This window comes from Apus apus, chromosome 5, assembly GCF_020740795.1.
Source record: "Apus apus isolate bApuApu2 chromosome 5, bApuApu2.pri.cur, whole genome shotgun sequence".
Lineage (NCBI taxonomy): Eukaryota > Metazoa > Chordata > Aves > Apodiformes > Apodidae > Apus > Apus apus.
The window spans coordinates 565,046-580,670 of record NC_067286.1 but is presented as its reverse complement, the minus strand read 5'-3'; the positions used below and the strand labels follow the sequence as shown (position 1 = coordinate 580,670).

At 54.1% G+C, this 15,625-nt stretch overlaps 1 protein-coding gene across 2 annotated transcripts; it reads left to right on the top strand.

Moving 5' to 3' along the window:
• RAD51 (RAD51 recombinase) lies at positions 1 to 7,844 on the top strand. Of its 2 annotated transcripts, none has more exons than XM_051621202.1 (10): positions 1 to 37; positions 1,661 to 1,770; positions 2,217 to 2,354; positions 3,004 to 3,121; positions 3,405 to 3,496; positions 4,308 to 4,402; positions 5,072 to 5,185; positions 6,047 to 6,176; positions 6,368 to 6,489; positions 6,766 to 7,844. In XM_051621202.1, exons 2-10 carry the CDS (start codon positions 1,684 to 1,686, stop codon positions 6,887 to 6,889), a joined length of 1,020 nt encoding a protein of 339 aa, XP_051477162.1. In that variant the 5' UTR covers positions 1 to 37; positions 1,661 to 1,683; the 3' UTR covers positions 6,890 to 7,844. The 2 variants fall into 2 exon arrangements, with proteins under 2 accessions (XP_051477162.1, XP_051477161.1); XM_051621201.1 differs by lacking the exon at positions 1 to 37 and adding an exon at positions 509 to 578.
• The last annotated feature ends 7,781 nt before the right edge of the window (positions 7,845 to 15,625 follow it).

The window sequence follows — 15,625 nt, the reverse complement described above, 5'->3', positions numbered from 1 at the left end:
GAGAACGTGTTCACTGCTCTTGAAAGAAACTCTTCAGGTGAGACGGGAGGAAGAAATTCTTCCCGGGGAGGGGGAGACCCCGGCCCTGGCTGCCCCTGCAGGGTCCGTCTCGCCCGCGTTTTGCTGCCAGGGGCGCCAGGAGGGAGAGGCTGAAACTTCCACGCGCAGAGCTCCCGCTGCGCTGCCGGCCCGGCTGCCGCACCTGCGGGGCTCCCGGGGCGTCACCGGGGGCTCTGACCCGCGGGAGGGCTCAGCGGGGCCGGTCCCGCCGCCGCTCCCACCGCAATCGGGGAAATGGCCCAGGCAGCGCTTCGCCTTGATACAAACCAGGGCCCGGGGGGCCCATCTCCCCCTCGCAGCCCTCCCCGCGGGGCTGGTGCTCACAGCAGGGGCTGGGGGTGGAAATCCTGCCTGAAACCGACCCTCCCGGCCCCGGGGGGGGGCGAATCCCGCCGGGCACGGGGACGCGGCCCCTTTAAGGCGCCGCCGGGCTGGGCTCGAGGCCCCGCCCCCCGTCACGTGACGCGGTGGCGGGCTCCTCCGAACCGCCGCGATCCCGGGAGCGGCCGCGGGGCCCGGTGAGCCCGGGGGGGGAGCCCGGGGGGGGGGGGGGGAGCCCCGGGGGAGGGAGGGAGGGAGCCCCGGGGCCGGGAGGGAGCCCTGCCGGGCCGGCCCGCCTGCCCTGCCCGCCCGCCTGCCCTGCCCGCCCCCCTGTCCCTCCGGGCGCGGCCGGGCCCGGCGCGGCCTGCGGGGCGGGTTGGGAACGACCCGCGTTAGGCCGGGCGGGAGGCGGCGCTGCGGGGGGTGTGAGGCGCGGGGCTGCCGGGGAGGGCCGGGGTTGCCCCCCGGGCGCCTGCTCTGCCGGCGGTTCCCGCGCGGCCTGGGTCGTGGCGGGAGCGGAGCGGGCGGCGGGGCCGGGGTCACCCTGGGCTGGGCCGGGGCCCCTCGGGACAAAGAAGGACACGGAGGGGCTGGAGGGTGGCCAGGGAAGGGCCCCGGAGCTGGGGAAGGGGCTGGAGAACTTGTGAGGAGCAGCTGAGGGAGCTGGGGGTGTCCAGCCTGGAGCCAAGGAGGCTGAGGGGAGACCTGCTGGCTCTGCAGCTCCTGAGAGGAGGTTGGAGCCAGGGGGGTCGGGCTCTGCTCCCCAGGAACAAGGGATGGGACAAGAGGCAACAGCCTCAAGCTGCTCCAGGGGAGGCTGAGGTTGGATCTGGGGAACAATTCCTTCCCCCAAAGGGCTGTCAGGGCCTGGCCCAGGCTGCCCAGGGCAGGGGGGGAGTCCCCATCCCTGGGGGGGTTTCCAAGCCCTGGAGATGGTGCTGAGGGACACGGGGCAGGGGTGGCCTGGGCAGGGCTGGGGGAACGGGTGGGACTGGAGGGTCTGAAAGGGCCTTTCCAACCCAAACAATTCCTTGGTTCTGCTTGGCCTCAGGAGGACACTGGGCTGAGCAGCCTTGCAGTGGTCACAGCTGTCACTGCTGTGCCTGCCTGGGGCTTCTCCTTCACCCCAGAGGGCAGCTGGTGCCTGGGAGGTGCTGTTGGTTCCTGCTGAGCCCTCAGTGAGGCCACCCCAGGAGGGGTGTTTCCAAGGGGTGGGTGTGTGTCCTGGTTTCCTGAGCAGGGTGGGAGCTGTCTCACAGGGCTGTGGTGTCCCTGGCAGAGCTGTGCTGAGCACTCAGCACCATGGCCATGCAGATGCAGCTGGAAGCAAACGCAGACACGTCAGCAGAGGATGAGAGCTTTGGACCTCAGCTCATCTCCAGGTTAGAGGTAGGTCAGGAGTCAGCTCTGGAGCTGACCTTCCAGAAACCTCCTTGTCTTCTTCCTTAAACACAAGTTGTAGCTGAAAACTGTTACTAAATTCTTACTTGTCTTCTGTCAAAAAGCCCAAAGCACCCAGCAAGTGCAGCAGTTATGTTTTATTTTCTGTTGCCTCCCTGTCTACCTTTTCCTGGCATGTGTTGGTCACCCCCATCACCTCTTGAACCAGAGTGGTATCTTCTGCCTGCTCTGTGCCATCTGTGTAGTGAGCAGCTCAGGCAAACATTGCACTGACAAAAATGATTTGATTTGTTTGGATTCTTTGTGGATCAGTAACATTCCATATGCTGACTTGGAATCACAGAGTTGGATCCAAATCTGATGGAGCCAGCTGAAGGTGTTCAGTGGAAGTTCAGGAATTTGTGTCTTGCTGTGTCCTTTTTTCTCCCTTCCAGCAATGTGGCATCAATGCAAATGATGTGAAGAAGTTAGAAGAAGCTGGATTTCACACAGTGGAGGCTGTTGCTTATGCACCAAAGAAGGAGCTTCTGAATATTAAAGGCATCAGTGAAGCCAAAGCTGACAAAATCTTGGTAAGGGGGTTATGGAGAAGCTTTAACCCAAGGTGTTCAAGTTTTATTACTCCTGGCTTAAGGTCTTGAGGTGCTTTTGGAAGGTCTCTGTTCAGGATAGACTGAGAAGGGCAGGGAAGATTATTAGAGGTATGATGTGACTTGTGATGGGGGGGTGACAAAAAGCCCTGGGGCCCTGCCAGGAGGTGAAGAGGGAGGGAAGGGAGTGTTATTCCTAGCACAGGATTTCCTGGGGGCGGGGAGTGAAGCCTGAGCTGTGATCTCAGCACCTTCTGGTTCAGAATGCAGAGTTTCTGCCAAGCCACGTTGGACTCCAGTGCTTCTCTTCCCTCGGGCATTCAGCCAGCAGCAGGCAGGCAGCATTCCTGACGGGCTGTGCCCAGCCCAGTGTGGCCAGAGGGACAGAGCTGGCCTGAAAGGAGGGCCCAGTTTCCATCTAAGAAACCAAAAGGCTGTTGAAGCTTTTCCTTTGGTCAGAATTTCAGTGCTTTCCAGAGAAACCAACTCATTCACGGCCTATAAAATGAGATGTGTGCATCAGGTGACACAGAGGCTTCTTCACAAAAGAGGCAATTACAGTGTTAATTACTGGAGGGGGCAGGTGAAGAGGAGGAGCTCTCCTTGCACTGCCTGGGTTGGTTTTCCCCAGGCTGAGGCAGCCAAGCTGGTTCCCATGGGCTTCACCACAGCCACGGAATTCCACCAGCGAAGGTCAGAGATCATCCAGATCACCACTGGCTCCAAGGAACTGGATAAACTTCTTCAAGGTGATCATTTTATTTCTCTTTATTGATTAGCCTTCATTACCTGCCTTTCTTTGTTCTGCAAACACAACCCTTGGACAGAAACTCTTCAGACACAAGTTCTGCAACACGAACCAACCTCGGCACGAAAACCAGTTTTTTCCAATTAGACTTTTGAAACTTTTAACCAAAGCAAGGGTTGAACCCAGTCTCTCCAGAAGTAATACTTTATGTGTGGTCTTTGCCTGAAGTGCTTGACCTTCTTTGAGTTATTTTATTTGGATTGTTCTTGCTGTTTTCCCTGCAGGAGGAATAGAAACGGGGTCCATAACGGAGCTGTTCGGGGAGTTCCGCACGGGCAAGACCCAGCTGTGTCACACCCTGGCAGTCACCTGCCAGGTGAGCTCTGCTCCTCCTCCCAGCCCAGAGCCCAGGCAGCACAGCCTGGGGAGCTTTGCTCCTCTGGGCACTTTTCTCAGCCAACAGGAATGGGATGGATCTAAACAGCTGCAAAGAACAGGAGTGTTTGCAGCCCCCTTGGCTGACCCTGTAGCTTTCTAGGATCTTTTGGCTGGGGCCTGGTGTCCCTGCTGGGATGACCTCAGCAGCAGTTCAGTTTGGGGTGTTTCTTGCCTGTTTAGCATGTTCTGTAGCCTTTTTTTGTTTTCCTCCTCAGTGTCCTGGTTAACAGGTTAAACCAGGTTTAACACATCAGCCTTGTAACAGAGTTCTAGGCCTTACCTGCAGAGAAGCACTTGCCCTCCCTGCAGGTGCTCCTCACCTGTCTCATCCCCAGGAGTGTTGCAGGGAGAGAAGCAGCTTGGGTCTTGGGTTCTAGGACTTTCTCTGAGTAGCTGCTTTTCTCCTAAGGACCCTGAAGCTGATTTTTCCTTTTGTGAAAGCCTTCAGCAGGCTCTTGCTGCCCAACAGGAGATGAGTTTGGAGTGGCCTTTTATCCTAATTTCAGTTTAAACACTTAAAACTTGTTGATTACTCTCTAGAGGTTGTTACTTCATGCAACGTTAGAGGTTTTAGGCTTAACCAAATCATCTAGTTAACACCCTTATGCTCCTAAAGCCTTGCTTCTCCCTGTTCCCAGATAAATGTCCCTTTAACCACAGCAGCTGGGGACGTTGTGTGCTGCAGGCTGAGGGCACAAAGGGGTGGCTGGGTTGGTTGTTGACGCTGGGTCTCCTTTGCTTCCCCCCAGCTGCCCATCGACCGCGGCGGCGGGGAGGGCAAGGCCATGTACATCGACACCGAGGGCACCTTCCGCCCCGAGCGCCTCCTGGCCGTGGCTGAAAGGTCTGTGCTGGTCTCCACTCTGGCCAAAACAATCCAAGGAGGGGTTGCCCAAGGGAGGAGACTCCAGCCCTGAAGGTTATGGGGGCTCCAGCCCTGAAGGCGTTCGCCACCCACAGCGCTGAGCCACCCGCTGCGGCTCACCCTGCCCTGGTCCTGGCTGGAGGGTGGGAAAGGAGAACAAGTGACCTCTGTTCTCTCTCACTGGGAAATAAAAGGATCTAAAGGGGACAATCAACTGGTTCTCCAAATTCTAAGGGATCTCTGGAAGTGCCATATGATTTAAATTCAAGATGTGGCATGTGACCATCTTTGTTATTCCTTTGGCAGTTAAGCAGTGCCAGGCGTTGCAGGTGGAGGGCTGTTGGTCACTGGGTTTCAGTGGCAGTGTTCTGCTTTCAGAATGACCTGTTCCAGAGTGGTAGTTTTCCTTCACTGTGGTTGGTTTTCTTGGAGGGAAGTGCCTGGTGTCCTACTGTCCTGCTGTGACTAGGCAGGAAAATACTCTTTAAAATTGGTTCTCTTTTCACCTGTGAGTTGTGTTGCATTTTCTGCTGTCCACTTTAATCTCTGAAGACCCTCCCAGGAATGTCAGCTTTTATCCTAGTCTCCAGGTGACTCTGCTGGATTGCTTCTTCTGAGGAGGTTGTCACTTGAAGGTCTTTTCCCCAGGTATGGCCTGTCTGGCAGTGACGTCCTGGACAACGTGGCCTACGCGCGGGGCTTCAACACGGACCACCAGACCCAGCTGCTGTTCCAGGCCTCAGCCATGATGGCAGAGTCAAGGTAACCTGGACTCTGTGCACTGACACTGGTGTGTGGGGAGGAGTGGCTGGAGAGCTGCCCAGCAGAAAGGGACCTGGGGGTTCCGATTGGTGCTCAGGGGGCCAAGAAGGCCAGTGGCATCCTGGCCTGGATTAGAGATAGCCTGGTCAGCAGGACCAGGGAGGTGATGGTTCCTTTGTAGTTGGCACCTTGAGTCTGTGCCCAGTTTTGGGCACCTCAATAAAGGAACACATGGAGGTGCTGGAGCGTGTCCAAAGAAGGGCAGCCAAACTGGTGAAGGGCCTTGAGAACAAGTCTTATGAGGAGCAACTGAGGGAACTGGGGCTGTTTGGTCTGAAGGAGAGGAGGCTGAGGGGAGACCTCATCACCCTCTGCAACTGCCTGAAAGGACGTTGTAAAGAGGTAGGTGCTGGTCTCTTCTCACAAGGAACTGGTGATAGAACAAGAGGAAATGGCACCAAGCTGCACAAGGGGAGGTTTAAACTGTGACTGAAAATGTGTTTACTGCTCTTGAAAGAAACTCTTTAGGTGAGACAGGAGGGGAAATTCTGTGCTGTGAGGCTGGTGAGACCCTGGCCCAGGCTGCCCAGGGAAGCTGTGGCTGCCCCATCCCTGGCAGTGTTGAAGGGCAGGTTGGATGGGGCTTGGAGCAGCCTGGGCTGGTGGGAGATGTCCCTGCCCATGCAGGGGTGGCACTGGATGATCTTTCTTTCCCACCTCAAACCGTTCCACGACCCCGCGCGCCGGCAGGCGATGGGGAGCGCCCGGAGGCAGCTCTGTGGTTGGAGGGCACTGTCAGGCTGCAGTGGGGGCACCACCCATGCCTGGCAGTGCCTGAGAGCCTGGTCCTCACCCTGCCAGGTACGCCCTGCTGGTGGTGGACAGTGCCACGGGCCTGTACCGCACCGACTACTCGGGGCGGGGGGAGCTCTCGGCGCGGCAGATGCACCTGGCGCGGTTCCTGCGCATGTTGCTGCGCCTGGCGGACGAGGTAACCCTGCCCTCACATCCTGCCTGCTGCTGCCAGGCTGGGTGGGAGGCAGCAGCGGGGACAGCAGAGCTGTCTTGGGTGGTGTTTTTTTTTTTTTGGGGGGGGGGGGTGGGTTTATTTCCCACCCCCTCCTCCTCGGTTCAGGTTTTGGAAGTGAAGGTTTTTTCCCTTCGTTGCTTCTCTCCTTGCAGTTCGGGGTGGCCGTTGTGATCACTAACCAGGTGGTGGCACAGGTGGATGGAGCAGCCATGTTTGCTGCAGATCCCAAAAAACCTATCGGGGGAAACATCATAGCACACGCTTCCACCACGAGGTGAGAACAGCTTGTCATGCCCTCAGGCCTTGCTCTGGGAGATGATGTGAAAGCAGCGCCTGGAACTCCGGGTTCTGCACAGGCTGCCAGCGGCCGGCGCAGAGCCCTGCTCAGGGGACAGGTGCCCTTCTGAGCACTCCTTAATCTGCAGCAAAATGAACAGCTTCAGCAGCTGCTGCAGCGGGCTGTGCGTGTCCTGGCAGAGCCTTGGGGTGGTGATGGTTTCCTGAGGGGAGGCTGAACACCCTGACCTGCTTTGTTCCTTCTCCCTGCCAGGCTGTACCTGCGGAAGGGCCGAGGTGAGACCAGAATATGCAAGATCTATGACTCCCCGTGCCTCCCTGAGGCTGAGGCCATGTTTGCTATCAACGCTGACGGGGTGGGAGATGCTAAAGACTGAGGACACTGTTTCCTTTCCTGTGGAACCCAAGCCAAGGTGTCTGGAGAAGGCTCCTTTCCCTGTGGCGCCTTCTGGACTCTTTCCCAGCACAGCTGCTGTTCAGATGCTGGCAGAGGGACCTGAGCATAGAATCCATCAGGTTGAATCCACCTTGAGGCACATCTAGAGGTGTTGCTTGGGGGAGCTCTGCCCTCCTGGGCTTGACTCTGCTCTTAGATTGACCTGGGCTCTGGAGGACACTTCAGAGGACACGGCCTTGGTGTTGTCCCCAGGGCTGGTGCTCCAGCTGCACTCTACCCATGGACAGTCAGATCAAAGTCTGTGTGCCCACAGTTCATAACCTGGTGAAGCTGAAGTAGCATTGAGGGTTTGTCAAGTAAGAAGAGCAGGGACCTGGATACTTCCTGGATTGCTCTGATGCTGGGGTCAAGCTGAGCAGTGTTCCACCAGCAGAGCTGCTGCTCACAGTCCTTTATTCTTTCTGTTAATTTTGGTTTGGATGCTGCAATGTGCTGGGGTTTGGGAGCTGTTAGTTGGCATTTCCATTCATAATTATTTTTATTTTTTTGGTATTTCATTAATTCTCTGTGGAAATTACTTTTAATAAAGAGGACCATGGAAATACTGCTGCCATGACAGGTTGCTGGGACTCAGCCAGGTGTTCATTCAGACAGGTGTTTTTACCTGCAGGCAGGGAGAAGATACATAAAATCTTCAATGAATCAGCCTGTTTGTTTTTTTCCTTTTTGATGCTAATTAAATTAATCATCTCCTTGAGGTGGGACGTGCAGCACCACCTTCCTGCCAGTGCCCTGGAGATGCCTTGTAGGAGTTTTTTGAGGTTAAAAAGCTTCTTTTGCATTCTGCAATGTTTTCATATAAGGTGTATGATATTGTGAACTTGCTCTCAACTTGATTAAAGAGAACAGTGTCCTGGTGGTGGGTGGCAGCAAGACATTTTTCCTCATTCTTTTGCTCTGGACTATTTTTCTGGGACAAATAATGAAGAATCCAGCTTTCCCTTCCAGGCTGGCAGGCATCAGCTGCTTTTACTGAGGCCCATAAATAGCTGTGCTGTATTGTCTGGGAACTCCTCACCTTCCTGGATTTGAGAGGGCAGGTCTGGCAGGAGCTGGGCTCTGGGATGCCATGGCTGATGGAAATGGGGGGCGAGGGCAGGGGCTGAGGAGCAGCTCCACTGGAGCCCTGTGGAAAGGGGATGGAGACAGGGGGGATCCCAACCTGGGGTGTCTCCCCCTCTGTCACATTTTCTGTGCTGTAACTGTGTGTGGTGCATGTCCAGTTGCCCCCAGTGTATAACAGACCATTAAACTGGTTTCATGAGTCAGGAAGGGTTTAAACACCCCGGTTACAAACTTGTCACAGGCTTTGCAATTCCCTGATGCCCCAGAGGCTCCATGGGGCACAGCTCCCAGCCCTGCTGGGGGGCTGGAGTTTGAATCCCCTCTGTGTAAACGGGCTGGGATCACTTGGGTGTAAATGGCATTTGGGAGGACAAGGAAAGGGTTTGTTCCACTGCTATTGGCAACACCAAAAGTCAAAATACCATGTTTGTTTTCTGTTCTGCTGCTGCTCTTCAGTGTCCTGTGTGGAGCTGGAGTTTCACCATGCCAGGATCACAGTCCTCTGCTGTTTGTGTCTTTGTTAATGCTGTTTCATTTCATCTAATTCACCCTTTTCTCCTTTTCAAAGTCCACTGAGGACTTTGAGCTACTAAGGCTTCTAAGCTCATCGTGTCCATCTGTCAATCCCCTCAAAAAAAGGGAAGAAAAACCCAACAAAACCAACAAACCAACCCAAAACAACCCCACGCACCACAAGAAGCACAACCCACCACCTGAGTCCTCTCAGCTGTGCTTCTCTCAGGCAGCAGAAAGCTCTGTAAGAAAGCCAAGGTGGAGAACCTGGGAATGGTTGGTTCCTCTTCTCTGGGCTCACAGTTTAGGCTCCAAACTCATGGGGATTTGGAGTTTTTAGTTTGTTTCTTTTCCACACAAGAGCCTTTTCTAGAACTGTCCCAAGTCACCTTATGCCAGCCCTGGAGCAGCTGCCCAGGCCAGTGTGTCCGTGGAGGGTGAAGCTGCCCATGGCAGAGCTCTGTGCCACACTCCTTGAACAAGCTCATTTTCTTAAACCTCAAGGAGACACGATTGGCACCCCTTGGGTGTCACTTCTCCTGCTGTGTCCTTGGAATGCTTCTCAGTGTCCCCAAGAAGCTCCTCTGGAAACTGTGGAATGATAAGCAATCCCCATCCTCCCAGTTAACCTCTCTGTGAGGGGTTCATGGCAGCCCCGCTCCATACACCCCATGCCTCAGTTTCCCCCCACCCCGTGCCTCAGTTTCCCCACCCAGAGCAGGGGCTGCAGCACCAGCCTCACACTGTGACCTTGTCCAACCCCCGTTCCTCAGGCCAGGGATGGGAAAAAAGAACCAAAGGCAGCAGGGCCCAAAGTCTCAGCTGACAGTTACTTTCACTGATTAGCTGTGTTAATTATGTTAATTAAACTACACAAACTCATCCCTGAGAGGCCCGTGGTGCTGCTGCCCTTGGCCAAGAGCTGGGTCTGGTCTTGGTTCCTCCTGCGGGTGCAACACAGCCGTGATGCTCCATCCTGCCTGGCCCAGCCCTCTGCTGAGGGGAAGGAGCTGAAAGGACAGATTCCTGACTACACCCACCACTCACCAGCCACTATTTCCCTTCTGGATGGTTTCAGCCTTTATTTTCAGGGGAAACTTCCATTTCAGCACCGGTTTCTCTGCTACATCCATTGTTCCTTGCTCCATCTCGCCCAGGTGGGCTGTGTCCTCTGCCAGGAACGTCCCTGGGGATCCAGCCACGAGCTGGGGCTTTAAACACACTGGAGATTTGTTCATGCCATCAGCAGCTACAAGACACAAAGGAGCCGTTAAGAACTGCAGGCTTGAGGCTTCAAACCAGTAAAGAAAGCAGCAAACTGGAGGGAACCGCAGCGGAACGTTCCAGCCGGAGCGCTCAGAGCTCCTGCCCAGAAGCAGGGGCAGAGCCAGGGAGCATCGCGGGGCTGGACACACAGGGAATGTGTCCATTGCTCCCGTGCAGCCCAGGCAGGGAGCTGGGGGTGCTCAGGCCAGCCCAAACAGCCAAAGATTTGGTTAAGCAAAGGAAATAATTTCCCCGGGCAATGTGAGCATCCCGGCCCTCCCAGCGCCACCAGCCGCTTCCCCGGCTCCCTCATCCGGGAGGTTAATGAGCTCTGAAATGCTCGGTGCCCGTGGGGTCTGCAAGAAAGAAGGAGAACAGCTTTTCTACCCTCCCTGGGTCAGTAAATCCAAGTCCAGTTCCCTGCAGAGATTTACAGAGCAGGGGCTGAGCCCCGGGCTGCCTCTGGGGGGGATAAACAAACCTCTGCAGCATTTCCAGCCGGGCTGAGAAGTGTCTCAGCACGATGACAAAGCATCATTTGTACTGAAAACAAACCAGGAAACCATTCGAGACTCCTCAAAAAGCTGCCCGGGGAGCTCAGCAGCCCCAGGCACAGGCGGGGGGTGAGGAGAGGCTGTGCCTGGCCCCCAAGGTGTATTTTTCCCATTATTTGATGTGCTCAGACACCCTCAGGCTCTTTGTGCAGGATGAAAACATCCCCTCTGGAGCTGCTGGCAGGCAGAGCTGATAAGCTGCAAGCCAGTCAAGGAGAGGAAATGAGACGTTACCACTGGTTTATTTTTCCCAGTGTGGTTTTAATTTAAATAATAAATCCTCTCCTCCCCTCTGACTGTGTTTTTTTTTAGGCAGGTAATAAATCTGTGTTTGTTTTCTGGTCAGAGTTCATAGGTGGCCACAAGCCCAAGGAGCTTGGGTAGCCTTTGGGTTGTGTTTTGCTTTGGTTTTCCCTTCTTTGATCAATTTCCCAACCCTCTCCTGTATTTTTCTTCTTACCTTGTCCTTGATCCAAAGCTCTTGGCTGGCAGCAGGAAACGGCCCCGACTCCAGGTTTGTGTGCATCAGCAGAGCCTGTTTTCTGTGGTCAGGAAACAATGGTTATGAAAAAGCTGTTTATAAAAGTGATGTTTACTAAAATACAGGTGTGATCATTCACAGGGAGGGTGGGAAACACTGCAGGACTGGGCTGTGCTGCTGCAAAAGCAACAGCACCAAGTCGTCCTCCCGCTCTGCACCCCCTGTATCTTGGGGATGGCACCAAAAAGTCCCTGATTAAGTTATTAAATGAATGGGAAAACCATAGACATGAGCCCAAAGGTGGGGTTGGTCTCACCAGCATCAGGCATGGAAGGGGTGACCTGGTCCAGGTGAAGCAGCAACGTTGCACCTGGTGGGTGTGGGAGCAGGGGCTGAGCAGCTCCCTGGGATGCAGGTGTTTGCTTTGATCCTTAAGGAAAACCTTCAATTAACAAAAAAAAAAAAAAAACAAAAACAAAAAAACCACCACAAAAAAGAGGTGTTGGGAGAAGCACGTTGGTCTCTAAGTGGCCAATGGGCTCCAGGGCTGAGCTCCCACCCCCAGGGTTTGGGCACCACCCTGCAAAAAAAGGAGTGAAGGTGGCCACTTGCAGCCCTGGTTCCTGCAAAAGGAATTCCCTGACATGCTGGGGTAACAGGTTCAAAAATCTTTAGAGTGACAGGGGAGCTTTGGGTACTTGGGATGAGTTTGTCACCTGGATCCCTTTGGAAAATCTACATCATCTCTTGTTGAGATGGACAATTTCAACCTAAATAAACCAATCCAACCACCAGCAATAAAAAAAAAACCCAAACAACAACAATTTAAATAAAATAAGTAAAATGAAACAAAATATAAACAAAAATAAACGACACCCCCCCCATTTTACAAAGTCAGTATTATTGGAATTCACTATTACCACGCTGTGTATCCTCATATTAATAATAATAATGACATTATGATCCTTATTCTCTTGCTCCTCACCCCATGGGCCACCCCAAAGGAAAGTCACTTTGAGGCCAGCTGGTTTTTTGGCCTCTGTTTTCCCTCCCAGGCTCAGCCTTCCTGGAGCCCAGAGGTTCCTCCTGTCCTAATCCTCATCCTATGTGTATGGATTGATGTGTCTGTGTTTCTGTGCCTCCCTCTGTGTCACTCCCTGGGCTGCTGGGTCAGGAGAGGTGATGCTGCCCCAGGTTCAAACCAGTCATCTATGGGATGGGCCAGGGACAACAATAACATATATTAATGCTAATAATAATCTGTTATTATTAATTGTTATTGTCATTATTATAATCATTATTACTACTATTACTATTATCATTGAAAATACTTTAATATTATATATTGTATAATACCTATATATGTATTATATATAAAGTATATATATACACTATATAATGCGTATATAATACATTGTATATATTATATATTATATATAATACATTGTTTATAATGTATAATACATTATAATAATAATATTGTCTATATTATATATAATACATTATTATAACAATCATTACCATTATTATAATTATTGCTTGTGTTACTATTATTAATAATATTTTATTAACATATATTTTACAATACCTATATATGTATTATATATCATGTATATATATATACACTGTATATAATGTGTATATAATATATACATATATAATTTATTATTATTGTTATTCCTCTCTATGCCTAGAGTGAAGCCACAGCCACTTGCAGCCTGACTGCTGCTCTGCTGCACGATGAGTTACCTCTATATTAAAAAATATCTTCAAGATCCCTATATAAAACACATAAATATGTCACAAAATAAAAGCTGTTCCAACCAACCGGGACTCGCAGCTTCAGGCAAGTCCCACGAGAGCCCCCAAACCCCTTTTTTATCTCCCTTCTCCCCAGGACAGGAGAGGAATTGAGCCCTGAGCACCCGGGGTGTGTCCCGTGGCTCTGCTGGCCCCGGGGGAGCTTTTCCCCCCCTGAATTCCCCAAAGAAACCACCTCTGTGGGAGATGTTACCCTTTAACTAATTATTAATAGTTTAATGAAATATTACTAGCTTAATTAATGATCAAGAGCTTAATTTAACTAATCAGACACTTCAGTTGCAACAACAAGGCACTTCCCACGCCCCGAAGTTTTCCAGCTGCATCAATTCCTTGGACATTTTCAACTGTTTTCAGCCCAGCCTGGGAATCCTGCCGGGAAAAGCTGCTGCTGCGGAGCCTCCCAGGGCTGGACATTCCCATCTCCCTCCTCACCTTCCTCTGCCCACCTGGGAAAAAAAAAAAAAAAAGAAGGAATAACACACACACACAAGAAAAATGAGAAGAAAAAAAACCCACCACAATCTGCTGAATCGTCCTGAAAGGGGGAAGGGGCTGAAGTGACTGTTGGGTCAGGGTGAAGCTGCCGTGGGATCCCTCGGGATGACTCCAGAGCTCTTCCCACTCCTGTTCCCCCCTGGCCCAGCTCCCCAGGCTGGGGCAGCCCTGCTGGGTCTGCTCCCCATCCTGGAGCCTGGGCTGGGGACGATGCCAAAGAGCAACACCAGCCCCACAGAGACTAGTTCTGCGGGGAGCAGGGTGGGAAAGGGCGAAGAAAACTTCCCATTTCAGCCCTTCCATGCAGAATTTGTTTCCCTTTCCCTCCGAGTTGCTGCTCTGCTATGACCAAGACACCAGGACCGTGAAGCCCCTGCAGCACCAGCACCTCTTGCCCTCCCTCGAGCACCCAGCACGAAGTGCCACGTTTCAGTGCTTTAAATCCAAGGACAAGCCCCGGGAATTGCAGCCCAGAAAACAGTGTTTTGTGTTTGTGTTTTTCTTACCGGAGCCCAAAAGCTGCAGCTGAAGCCGCTCGAGTGTTTTGTGCCCCAGCCAGGAAGGGGCCGGGACAAGGGAGCCAGTGTTTCCCTGGGGGTTTTTCCCTCGTGGTTTGGGGCAGGTTCCAGCCTCGTCCAGCTCGGGCTGCTCCAGGGACTGGGACGTGCTGCTGCATCCCTGCCTGCTGCCCGGGATCCATGTCATCCTGCTGCTCCCGTGGGATCCACCAGGAAAATGCCTCTTTCCCAGCACCGAAATACACAGCAGGAACAAAATCCCTCTTGGAATGACAATGACCCATGGCATGGTCCTAGTGCCACAACAAATACCTGGAGGCTCCTGCCCTGAGGTGGCCCTGGCATCACCTTCCTGTGCTTCCCCCACTCCCTCGGGAATGCTGCAGGGTCCTGGGTCCCTGAGCCAGCACCACCGGGAATCCCTGGTGGCATCAAACTCAGGACACTCCTCTCCAGCCCTGCTCGCTCAGGTTGAACCCGCCACCACTTCCACCAGGTACACTCACCTTTTTTTATTCCCCCCAAGACCAACATCCCTTTTTTCCAGAAGAAATCCAGCTTTTTCTTTCAGGGGCTTCGCTCCATCCCAGCCATCCCGAGCGGCTCCAGGAGGTGGGAAGCAGGAGACAGGTTTGGGGGTGAGCTGGGCACGGAGCATCGCCCGCTCTAGCACCAGGGAGGGCTTGGGCAGGTCCGGGTTTGGGGAGGAATAGGTCGTTATACAAATTTCCCCCTCCCCCTGATACATTTTGGCGGCGGATTCCGTCTCCGCTATTCCCACCCGGAGCAGCCAGGCAGAATGCCCGGCACACCCCCCTTCCCACTCCTGTCTCCTGCTTCCCATCCTTGCAGCTCCTGTCTCCTGCTTCCCATCCCCGCAGCTCCTGTCTCCTGCTTCCCATCCTTGCAGCTCCTGTCTCCTGCTTCCCATCCCCGCAACTCCTGTCTCCTGCTTCCCATCCTTGCAGCTCCTGTCTCCTGCTTCCCATCCCCGCAGCTCCTGTCTCCTGCTTCCCATCCTTGCAGCTCCTGTCTCCTGCTTCCCATCCTTGCAGCTCCTGTCTCCTGCTTCCCATCCTTGCAGCTCCTGTCTCCTGCTTCCCATCCCCGCAGCTCCTGTCTCCTGCTTCCCATCCTTGCAGCTCCTGTCTCCTGCTTCCCATCCCCGCAGCTCCTGTCTCCTGCTTCCCATCCTTGCAGCTCCTGTCTCCTGCTTCCCATCCTTGCAGCTCCTGTCTCCTGCTTCCCATCCTTGCAGCTCCTGTCTCCTGCTTCCCATCCCCGCAGCTCCTGTCTCCTGCTTCCCATCCTTGCGGCTCCTGTCTCCTGCTTCCCATCCTTGCAGCTCCTGTCTCCTGCTTCCCATCCCCGCAGCTCCTGTCTCCTGCTTCCCATCCTTGCAGCTCCTGTCTCCTGCTTCCCATCCTTGCGGCTCCTGTCTCCTGCTTCCCATCCTTGCAGCTCCTGTCTCCTGCTTCCCATCCCCGCAGCTCCTGTCTCCTGCAGCGAGTCCCCACAGCGATACACGGGGACCCATCATCAGACACGGGACCTGGCTCTGCTCCCTCTCTCGGGGTGCGGGGGCTGGAGGCACCATCCACCCCCGCGTCCTCATCCTGCAGCCCCCCCCGCGCTCTCCCCGCTCCGAGCAGGTCACCGACGGCCTTTCCAGCACTTCCCACCATCCCCGGCCGCCGCGGGGACACGCACCGCGATGCCACACAGGAGGTCACCCCCTGCCCGCCGGATGGCATCGCCTGGCACCAAAGGAGAGGGAGCAGCAGGGGCAGCTGGGGGAGGATCCCCCTGCCCTGCCCTGGAACCGATTTCTCGCACACAGAGCAGCGCGGCCAGGACAAACGGAGCAGCCCCAGTCGCGCCAGCGCCGTCCCTTAACCACAGGCAGGTTTGGTGTTAAATTAAGGCAAGAGTAGCTCCAG

Excerpts from the sequence above, each read along its gene's own strand:
- RAD51 (XM_051621202.1), top strand. The coding sequence starts at position 1,684 with ATGGCCATGCAGATGCAGCTGGAAGCAAACGCAGACACGTCAGCAGAG. Across the intron at positions 2,355-3,003 it reads CCAAAGCTGACAAAATCTTG|GCTGAGGCAGCCAAGCTGGT; the intron begins GTAAGGGGGTTA and ends GGTTTTCCCCAG. Across the intron at positions 3,122-3,404 it reads ACTGGATAAACTTCTTCAAG|GAGGAATAGAAACGGGGTCC; the intron begins GTGATCATTTTA and ends TTTTCCCTGCAG.